Source organism: Culex pipiens, chromosome 3, assembly GCF_016801865.2.
Source record: "Culex pipiens pallens isolate TS chromosome 3, TS_CPP_V2, whole genome shotgun sequence".
In the NCBI taxonomy this organism is placed as follows: Eukaryota; Metazoa; Arthropoda; class Insecta; order Diptera; family Culicidae; genus Culex; species Culex pipiens.
Window position 1 is genome coordinate 8,817,193 of NC_068939.1, and position 12,013 is coordinate 8,829,205.

General features: G+C 35.8%; 1 protein-coding gene across 3 annotated transcripts in view; it reads left to right on the forward strand.

Annotated features, from left to right (window-relative positions):
- The window catches only part of LOC120427089 (uncharacterized), a 292,743-nt gene that overhangs the window by 273,472 nt on the left and 7,258 nt on the right, over window positions 1-12,013 (forward strand). For all 3 annotated transcript variants that reach the window (XM_039591941.2, XM_039591950.2, XM_052709634.1), the window contains 3 exons: window positions 1,676-1,843; window positions 4,446-4,644; window positions 10,088-10,389. In XM_039591941.2, coding sequence (XP_039447875.1) covers window positions 1,676-1,843; window positions 4,446-4,644; window positions 10,088-10,389 — 669 coding nt within the window. The remainder of the gene's footprint in view (window positions 1-1,675; window positions 1,844-4,445; window positions 4,645-10,087; window positions 10,390-12,013) is intronic.

Here is a 12,013-nt window from a genome sequence, read left to right on the forward strand (position 1 = left end):
CAGTCTCACAAGCCCCACCTAGTCTCAATTGTTGTCTATGGCTTGCATGTACCTCTCGTTACGTAAACATGGAAGCAGGTTCCATGCTGGAGAAACCAGGAAGATGCACTGCACTCTAATGTTGAATCCACATGCAACATGATCGAGAGCGAGAAGCCAAACGACGCGTTGCGTGATGAGCTCCGAGTCGTCAAGCAGCGAAACTGCCATAATGGCGGCAATATTTTTTGGCAGCTGGCGATGGCAACACTGCCGCGGTGACAGATGTGCTACAACCGAGAATGATTAATGGACTAATAATTTGGGGGAAGCAAAAACATGCTTGCGAGAAAAATAGCGCCGATTAGAACTCGGTTCGTTTTCATTCAAAAAATAATGATCGCTATTTTAGCACAATAATAAACTCGTCAAACATGTGCTACAAATTGCTTCAGAACATTCCGAGTCGGAGTCAATTTCAAATCCGTAACATCCGGACCGTGTCCAATGCCTGAATCATAAATCATCCTGCAGCAGACTCCTCACAATAATGATGATCATCGCGAAAAGGATCCTCCACGTATCGGTTCTGAAACTCTCATTCTACCCGAGTCCGAGTCCCACACCGAGAACGAGAACTTGATCGCGCAGTTCATTTGAATATATTTTCTAAATACCAATTGACGACCTTGAAGGCCGGCTCCGACGACACGGCGATGATCGCACGATCGCCGTCGCGCTCGAAATAACTCGAACTCGTTTTCGTCCGCTCTGTGGTCAGCTCTTGCTCTTGCAGTCATGTGTGTCGATATGTGTCACTTTTTCGATGGCGGTTTGAAGCAAAAAAAAATCACAACTCATGAGCTATTAACTGTCAGAATTAGCCTGACGCGCGCGATGATGGACGCACGCCACTGTTTTGACGTGTGTGTGTTTGTAAACAATTCATCATTTGGAGCATGCCTTTTGGGCATTTTTTCAAGAATGAATAGCTCGGTTTTGAGCAAGTCATGTTTCAGCTATTTTCCTTGAAAAGGACGCTGGTGACCTTTAGGTAAAATGATGGTTTTGTGGTTTCTTCAATGTAACGATATTTTTTTAAATTATTCGAGTAAATGCCATGAAGTTGTTTAAATTAAAATTGTGTGTGTCATCCCCCTTGGTTATCACTTCTATGATTTTTCTAGATTCCTGCAAGAACGAAAGTCAAGAACGTTTGCTTCTGATGGCAATATCAAGCTCTCAATTAACCATTTAATGACAATTAGTAATCTCTGCCATAAGCTCAATTAACCATGCCAACGACAACAACAACTTCCACCGAAGATGCCATAAAACTTTCGGCCTGCTCCGATTAGGTAACGTACGCCGTCCGTTGCTAACCAACCAGCCTAATTAATAGCTAGTGTGTCCGTCCATCGAAGTAGCCCTCTGCTCGCCGAGGGCCAAACCAAGGGGTAGGCCACTCTTTATGGATGATTTGATTTGTACGCATATATGGCCTAGGTTAAAGCAAAAAAAAGAGATCCACCTTCAATCCACGCCAAAACTCGCCATTGAACAGGTTTAATTACTCCGACCTAACGGTTTCGTTGCAACAGGTTGCATAACCTCAACCTGTACTAGACCAGCTCAATCCCCACACACAAACCAAACACGGCTTAAACACGATTTCACGATTTTCGTTTCTTTTCAGGGCGTCAAAATCAAGATGGACGACGCCGGCAACATTCTCATCAGACGCTACTCCAAGAGCAACGTGTACGTCAAAAGCACCGCCAGCCAGCCGAACGAGGAGACCGCCATCGGGGCGGAAGTCCTGAAGCTGCCGGGGCAGGCCATCGAGAGCGAGAAGATTGTTAAGGTAGGTAGAGTTGGGTGCGGTGCAAAAGCTGCGTGTTAACCCAAGAGTGGTTAAGCGTGTAGAACTTTCATAAAATTGAACGCTGTAATTTTCTTTTGATGACTCAAATATTTCAAATAATTAAAATTTGATAAATTTTTACTTATATCTTTAAAAATTAATAATTTTAAGATACTTATCACAAACAAGCCAACAAGGCGGATATTTAAAGATTCTTTTTAAACAATTTGAAATTAACGTGCAACCTAAAAATCATTAAAAAAAATTACCAAATTATTTAACCTCACTTTTTTAAGGATCAAAAAGTATTTTTGTCCCTGATTTTCAGCCCGATTTTGAAAAAGAGAACAAAAATTTGCAACAGCCTTATTATTACGAAAAATAGTTTTTCTGGAGTTTTTTAAATGCTCCGATAAAAAAAATCATTTATTTTTATTTTTTATAAGTTTTGGAAAGCTGATTCAAGGCGATTTCAAAACACCCATAAAGCAAAAAATAAAAAAAATGTTTAAAACTATACCCTTTTTCAGCATATTTCTATTATATGCATATCAGCACTTTGATCATGAATTACAGCTTTAATAAAGTGTTTTTGACTGTTCCAAAGCAATAAAAAGCTCAAATAAAAGTGAGCAAGCAACTCTTCATTGTTGATACATCTGAAAATGTTGTTTAATAGCGAAAAACGGCAAATGTGATGAGAATTGGTCGAACGGCTTAGAACGATTAAAATGGGTATATGTCCCCTATGTTTGATAAATTATCCCGTTTTCTAGATAAATCCACCTAAAATTATTGTTTTGTGTCTGCATGTCATTAACCAGAGGTTCAATCTATGTTAAGTTTTTAAATGAATTCCTAAACATGACATTTTCTAAACCTTTTAAAAAAATATTAACACATTCAAAATGCTTTTTTTACAAATTTAACTTTAGATGAATTTATCTCGATAACGGATGTAAAGTTCTATTCGATTATAGATACAATTAATATAAAAAAAAAACATAAAACTTTGCTTTGGTCGTGTTTTATAAGTTGAAAAAACGTGAATTTATATCAAACTTGGCAACACTGCCATGTAATTTATGCCCTTGCTGGGTCGTAGCACAACTTTTTTTATCCTTTTTTTTAGTCAAAAGAAATACGAAAAATAATCAATGGCCTAATTTCATGAGAATTACACATTACAGAAAATTACTAGATAAATATCTAGATTTTTTTTTGTTTTTCATATGTTTTTAGGACCTTTTGAAAAAAAAACTCTAGAAATGAACCATATGAACCAGGTTATTTTTATTGAAATATTATTTTGATAAATTTTCGCATTTTAAAAATGTTTCGCGAAGAAAAATAAATTTTTGTGAAATTTAATTGTTAACAAAATTCCCATAATTATTTTTTGAACTTTGTTGATACATTTTTTTGTTGCTGTGTTACTACTTCCTAAATATTGAGAAAAAAAATAGTTTTAATAAGCGCCACTTACACAATGAAAAACAATCATGATAACATTACATTGAAGAATGTTGTGTCAGAAATAATGTATGATTATAACTAAACATAAGTAAATTTACTTCTTTTCATGTGTAATTTCACTGTTTCCACATAAACTTGTAATAATGATTAAGGTCATCGAAAAAGAGGTATTATTCAATTAAAAAAAATATCTACCTTCCAAAAATTAATATTTTTACTGTGTAAATTAGTCTTTTCAATTCATGAATAACAATTGTGAAAATTACAAAAAATAAAAATTCAGTAATTTTTCAACGAGCAGCAATCGAAAACGAAGAATTCTGGATTTGTTTGGCAATTTGTCTATGATTTTGTTGGCAATGGAATGTTGATAATTGCAGACTATGACAAAGAAACAAACAAACTCGCACTTTACTTAGATTCCAAAATATCCATTTAGTTTTTCTTCAGTTAGTTTTCCTTCAGTTAGTTTTCCTTCAGTTAGTTTTCCTTCAGTTAGTTTTCCTTCAGTTAGTATAACTCGCCTTCACACAAAGCCGTCGTTTCTGGTTTGCACCGGAAGCAAAGCAAGAACGCCCCAGCAGCTGGACACCGAGTTGCGGCCTACTAACCCCGAGTAGGCCGCGGGTAATCGGCTCCCCTTCCACTAACATTTACACACAAGATCCTCTGTAATTATTAAGTCAAATGTAATTACAAAAGCCGACCTCGGTAACCAGGTCCCAGCACCGAAAAGGACCTAATAAAAATAATTTTATGAAAAAAAAAACTCGCATTTTTTCGTGTTTGACAGTTTGCTAAACTCGTTTACAACTCAAAATGTATGCGAGTTTGCTTGTTTTTTTTTTTTTTGGCATAGTCTAATACCTGTTTTATGATCTAGTGTTCAGTTATTAGTAGGTTTTTATGTATTAAAGTTTTTGAAAATCCTGGAATATTTGAAATTTTCCTAATTTTGAAGTTAGCGTGTATATTCGACTTATCTGTCAAATAGTACACTCTAATTGTATTTTAACAAGATGTTTTGTTAATTTTGAACTACATTTTCTGTTAAATGACCCTGTTTAGATTTCAGAAATCCCTAAAAGAACTCAAAAACTAACCCGCATCTCCTCTCCCCCCTCAGTTATTCGACATGAAGAAGTTCCAGTCCAACGTGAACCGCGAGCTGCGCCGGGCCTACCCGGACCGCCGCCGGCTCGAGACGCAGTGCCTGTCGGCGATCGCGTTCGTCAAGTCGGAGAACGACGTGCTGGACTGCCCGATCTGGGTGCTCATCATCAACGTGGTCGCGATGGACATGCTCAAGAGCAAACTGCCACCAGGTGAGTATTCAAGATTTTTTAGAATATCGGACTTTGAAAATGAATGCAAATTTTAAAAATTTTGGATAAGCTAATCGTTCAAGGAAACTACAATCCGATTATAATATGAGTATCTGAGCCCTACATCTAAATGTGAACTTGAACAAAGGTTCAACTCCGTTACACCCAAACGACCCAGGTTCCCATAACTGTTCCGCGCTCTATGCTCTAATCCTCGCTGCGCCGGAAAAAAAACAACAGTTACAAACTTGGCTGCCATTTAGTGCGCCGAAAGCCTGTCATCGTGATATCATTTTTCCTAATGGGATTTTCATGACGATCGCAAGAACCGGAATCACCGCCCAAATCATCTTCCCCATGTACGCTGGGTTGACCTTCCGTGCTTTTGTTCCGCGAAATCTCCCACACAGCATCCTTCGACGGCCACGACGAGGTTCTAAATTATGGTTCCATTATCGGCGACTGACGTTCTCGAGCAAACAATAACGCGCTCAAACTGATCGAAGTTCTGGGGCCTCCACTCTGTGTGCCATCTTTATCTACTCGGTAGCGATCTCTCCAATGTTCGGTAAGGTACCCCCACCGTGGTGGGTTATGGCTTCAACACGTGACCACTCCGCGAGAGAGAGAGAGACCCCCGCCGTAACTATTATGAAATTTGTAGCGACCCATCCGAAGGCAGTATCAGCTTGTTCTGATCTCGACATGTTGTCACCGCCCCGTGACTCCAGCCGGACTCTCTGTCGTGGAACCTGTGGTCGCGGTAATTAATTGTTTCGCCTGGGACACTTGGACCAGAACAACGTTACGTGATGACCGCGGGGTACCGTTAGAATCACGTCACGTGGAATGTTCTACAGCAGGCGGTGTCCGATTACGCGCGTTGGGGCACGTGTCCTCGCGTGGTCCAGATCTCACGCTCAAGCTGTAAATTCCCTTTCCCAACAAGTTTGACATTTCGCGCGCTATCATCCGGGTTGTGGTTGTGAACAATACAGTGCGGACCTTTAACGGGGGTCCTCTTATTTATGCTTGCCCATTATTACAATAAAGTTTTATGATTGAACAATAAAAGGCGATTTGTTTGCCACGAACTTGGAGTAGGTAAATGCGCGCAGTTCGACTGACGAATGAGATGACGACGACGCGACTTCAAAAGGGAGTGTTGAACTATGAGTAACAAGACAATCCAATATGGGACTACAACTTTGCTTACCGATGGTGCGCGGAATGTTCTTCCTGGACACGGTGGTTGTGATATATTAATAAAACAATCAATACATTATTTTTGAGAGACATTGTTGTGGATGATTTATTTAAATTGTTATTTTATTAAATAAGTTTTTCCCATATTTTTTTACCGCAATTGAAGAAAAATAAATATTAAGAAGATTAAATTGAAGCCGTTGATCATTTTCGAGGAAAATTGATCATCACTATAAAATATTCTTTATTAAATTCAATTTAACGAATTTTAGCACCAAAAGGAATCAGCATGTGCCGGTTGTTGCCTTCTTGAAGCCACTGAAGGAATTTTTGATCTAAATCAAATGTGCTTCAAAATTTATATATTTTTTTGGCACAGTCATTGACGTCCTATTTGGCAATTCTTGATTAATGACGATTTCCATAACTATACAAGGGATGGGATAATCGTTACCAAAAGGAATCAGCATGTGTAGGGCACTATTCAAAACAACTTGTTGAAGGAATTTTGTCAAAATATTGAAAGCGACGCAAAATTTATATCTTTGAACGAAAAATCATGACAATGATGGAAGTCTTCACGTTAAATCTTTGTTTAACTAGGTCTGTAAGCTTTGAAGGAAAACCGTTTAAATTTGACGTTTTGTTCAACATAGCTTTAAAAAAAATTAGAGGAAGATTTTTCCATAAAATTATAAATTTTTGGTCTTCTAAACATTCAAATAAATTTAAAATTATTATTAATTGATGTTTTAATGACATTTTTGACCGTTATTGAAAAATAATTATATTTGTTCTTATTTAAGTACTATCCAAAAAAACAAAAATCTTACTTGTTTTCCGATTTGAACTCATTTTTATTGAGAAAATCATGACGCATTGAGAAATTTGAAATAAATCCACTTTATCAAAGTTTTCGTTATCAGTTAAAAAAAAACTTTTAACAACCTATAAAATATTTGATATTAAATCCTCTAACGCCCAGAGCTTTCAATCGTTTGAAAATAATAGTAAATATATTAAATTTGGTATGGACCATCCACAAACCACGTGTGCACTTTTTTGGAAATTTCAACCACAAATAAAATCTTTTTTGTATGGAGCTTGGACAATCGCCAACTGAAAATTTTGGCAATTTTGACAATTTTGACAATTTTGACAATTTTGACAATTTTGACAATTTTGACAATTTTGACAATTTTGACAATTTTGACAATTTTGACAATTTTGACAATTTTGACAATTTTGACAATTTTGACAATTTTGACAATTTTGACAATTTTGACAATTTTGACAATTTTGACAATTTTGACAATTTTGACAATTTTGACAATTTTGACAATTTTGACAATTTTGACAATTTTGACAATTTTGACAATTTTGACAATTTTGACAATTTTGACAATTTTGACAATTTTGACAATTTTGACAATTTTGACAATTTTGACAATTTTGACAATTTTGACAATTTTGACAATTTTGACAATTTTGACAATTTTGACAATTTTGACAATTTTGACAATTTTGACAATTTTGACAATTTTGACAATTTTGACAATTTTGACAATTTTGACAATTTTGACAATTTTGACAATTTTGACAATTTTGACAATTTTGACAATTTTGACAATTTTGACCATTTTGACAATTTTGACAATTTTGACAATTTTGACAATTTTGACAATTTTGACAATTTTGACAATTTTGACAATTTTGACAATTTTGACAATTTTGACAATTTTGACAATTTTGACAATTTTGACAATTTTGACAATTTTGACAATTTTGACAATTTTGACAATTTTGACAATTTTGACAATTTTGACAATTTTGACAATTTTGACAATTTTGACAATTTTGACAATTGTGACAATTTTGACAATTTTGACAATTTTGACAATTTTTACAATTTTTACAATTTTTACAATTTTTACAATTTTGACAATTTTGACAATTTTGACAATTTTGACAATTTTGACAATTTTGACAATTTTGACAATTTTGACAATTTTGACAATTTTGACAATTTTGACAATTTTGACAATTTTGACAATTTTGACAATTTTGACAATTTTGACAATTTTGACAATTTTGACAATTTTGACAATTTTGACAATTTTGACAATTTTTACAATTTTGACAATTTTTACAATTTTGACAATTTTTACAATTTTAACAATTTTTTTCTTACTGTTTATGGAAAAAATGCTAAAAACCTTTTCGAATTTCGATCCCGAATTGGAAAATTTGGGCACCCTTGCTTAAACATGTGGATAAATTCAGATAACTTGGTTCAAAATGTTAAAATCATGTTCCACATAATTACTGCAGCATGCTTCAAAAGACGAGAAAAACATACCTTCACGGATGGGAAACACTAAAACCAACAAACGATTTAAAAATTCTACTTCAACCACAAAAAAACAAGCCAAATTCAATCAAAATTTTAAATTACCTTGCTCAGCCCCATCTTCAGCGAGTCCCACCTCATCAACTGCACTTGCCGCAGCAGCAAATTGAGTATCAACAATTCGGTTTGACAAATTACACGACGCAGCAAGTTCAACAATACAAACTTTTTTTGTGTTATGCCTGCCGAGCCCTTCGAAAGCAGTTAACATTTCAACACAAGATTGGAATCTCGGCTTCTGGAACACCGAGTCCCGGGAAAGTGACGGACAATTAGTTTCTCTCTCCGCAGAACGCAGCATCCCCATTTCGGGGCGCTAATTAGTATTCCACGCAGGAACCTAAATTTCGCTTTTGTTCTTTCTGTCGCAGACCCATAAAGCTGCCATCGTGGCCGTTGAACCTGCCGACTAGCCACTTGTCGTCATCGGATAATTTATGTACTCAACGTCTTTGCAGTCTCTCAAATATACTTGTTTTTTTTTATTCCTCCAGAATGGTGCCAAGCATACAAAGAGAGATTCTTCAAAGCCAAGAACAAGATAAAAGTCGCACTTTTTCAACTTTTTTTTAGTTTGAGCGATGATGACCGATTTTGGGTCACGTTCTGGGGAATTTCTGTTTGTTCTGCGCACCTCCTCCTCGTCGGCGTCGTCGTTGGCTGAGATTGTTTGACCGGTTCCGGTCAGAACTCCCCGTCCAAGACTATTAAAATTTGATGAAGTGCAAACCCCTCCTCAACCATCAAGGATTGAGGCTGGAACCTCATTGTTTGCATATTTTAATAATACGCTGGCCGGGGAGGGATTGTTTGCTCTTTCTGAACGAACAGTTAGGTTGAGACGTCGTTGAGACATTCTTACTCCAGATGACGCACTTATTTGCCTGAGAGATCACAACAACCTGAGAGGTGAGGTAATTATTCTACGAATGGATGCCTTTTTTTTCCTTTGGACGGGTTGACAAAACTGTGCATACCGTTATAATAACAGAGGAAATATAGCTCTGTGCAAATAGAAGCGTATTTGATCTAATTTGCTGCACCTTACTAACCTAAACGGAGTAGCTATGGAGTATTCAGATCGCGATTTAAAATAATGTGTATTTCATGGTAAAAACATTTATAATTTTTGACAATTTTCTGTAATGAGCCTTTTTAAAGGCACCCAACAACATCAAAGCGTCGATTTTTGAATAATCTTAAATATTTATTTCGACTTTATTTTAATTCAAAATTACCCCGCTTGTTATTCCAAATTTTTAACCTCTAAAAATTTAAATCCAAAAAGACATGATATAATCAGAATTTTAACCTCAAAATATCGCAATCCAATCATCCAGAAAATTCCAAACGACAAAATTCAATAATATCCGTCAGCATGAATCAACTAATCCTGTATAAATTCAATATTCGACTCCACCACCACCGGTTGAAGTCTCCCCTCGCAAGCGACGAACCCATAATTTGCAATAAAAGATTTTCTGCCTTTTAGCAAGCCACCAATGTTCCTTTATCACTAAATGTCAAAACTTTTATCTTCTCAACCTTACGAGGCTGAGACTCATAAAAGAATCCCACACAAATCATCGCATCTTGCAGCGTCGTTCCCTTTTCCGCACGTTCTCTCGACTTAATCTTTTTCTAACGCCAAAAACTGCCGCGACTAATCGCACAGAAGCACAGAAGATCCCCCGAAGCCCGAAGCCGAGTCCGTCTGACATTTATCCTGGACCAATTTGCATTCCTCTTTCTCACCTGGAGAACCAGTTTCCTTCCCCCGCGGGAAAAAAAATCATGCTAATTTTGAGTTTTATTCCCTCACCACAGTTCATCGCCCGGTGGACATCAAGAACCGGCCGCGCATCCCGATCCCGGACGAGGACCCGTACAGTGTGGCCGGCAACGGCGGCGGCAGCTCCGGAAGTTCCGGCTTCGGGGCCAGCGGCAGCGGTCTGGTCGGGGGAGTCGCCGTCGGTGGCGTCATGGCGTCCCGGGAGCACCTGATGCAGGGCGGCGGCGGCGGCGGCGTCGGTGGCGGTGGCCAGCAGATGATGGGACAGCGGCGCAGCGAAAAGCCGCCGAAACTTCCGCCGCGGGACAATCTGTACGCGTCGCACGAGATGGTGAAGGTGGGTGACGCGGGATTGGTGGGAGGTTTTTTGAAATTGTTTATTGTATGTTTATTAATGTTTAGTTCTGACTTTCAGCAGTTTCAACACCTTTTCTGTTCTCTTCTTTCCTGGACAACTTTAACTCAACAAGGACTATATTAAATCTATCAATCTCATCTATAAAAATATTTTCAATCCTTTTATTTCATCATAATAACTAGCTAAGCCTATGAGTAATTAGTTTCCTATGTAGATATGACCTTTTGAAAATTTAATCTTGATTATTACAAATGATTTGTTTAGTTATTACCAAACAAATATTTATAGACGAACAAAAAAAACATCAAGAAAAAAGTCTGTAAAGCATTTTACAAATTTTGTTAGAATTGTATTATTGTGTATTTTTTTATAATTTGATAATGATATACAAAATACAGTTATCTTTATATCCATTACCTGATACCAGTTTATACTAAAAGCCAGTATTTTTTTATGAAACAAAAATTTTCAATAAAATTAAGCTAAATTTATCAAGTGACGATATTTAATACCGTTAAGAAAAGAAAAATTTTAAAAATAATGTTTTCCAAACAAGCTATGTTGCTGAAAAAAAAAAATAGAAACAATTTAAAACAATGTTAAAGTTCTTCTTTTTTTTATTTGAAAATGTGTTTAAAAGAAGTTTGTTACTGACATGAATTTCCAATTTTGCTAAGTTTTTTTCTTGTTAAAGTGATTTAGTTTTTTAAACAATTTTTAGGTTTTCAATAAATATTCCTTATTTGATAAACAAGCTACTCTGATTTTAAAGATATAAGTAATTAAAAAAATTAAGTAAGGCCGCTGCAAATATTTTTTGAGGTTTATGTCCCTCGACTCCCGGTCGGGGTCGAGGGGGGAAATGAAAAATGTGTTTTAAAATGCATTTCTACACCTGCCCAGTTGTTTTGCAATCATTAGTTTTCAAAATATCCAAGTATTGAAGAGATTTTTTTTTTTCGTCAAAAAAAAACTTTTTTCGTTGCTGTACATTGGAATTTTCCAAAAATTAAAAATATTTTTGATTGATCACAGACATGCCTAATATGGTTTTAAACGCAGGAAATGCATTTCTAAAGGTTTTCAGTTAGCTAGACTTCTCTTTTAAAATTTTGAAGTTTTTTGAAAAAATATTTTTTTCGGACCATTTGAAAGGGGGGGGGGCGACATAAACTTTGAAATATATTTGCAACGACCTAATTGATTAAAATAGTAAACTGTTTTTACAGTTTATTAAAGAATACGTTTAATTCAAAGTTTTTGTCCCTCAAAACACTTCAAAATTACATATTTACATTGAAAATATTTGCACAGTATTTTACAAACTGTCTAACATACATTGAATAACTTTTATTTTTCCATTTTAACCATTTGGGCACTATAAATCTTTTATTTTATTTATTCCTATAACTTTTCGGTTTTATAACTCTTATCACGCGTTAAGCGTTTTGTGATACTTCATTTACTTCATACATTTTGTCATTATTTCATGAAAGTTTAGCTTTAAATTTAAAGTGCTTTTTTGTGTTTTTTTTTTTTGGGAAATTAAGCTTTTTTTACTTTTTTGTGAAAAAAAAATTTAAGTGAGAAACTGAACTTTGAC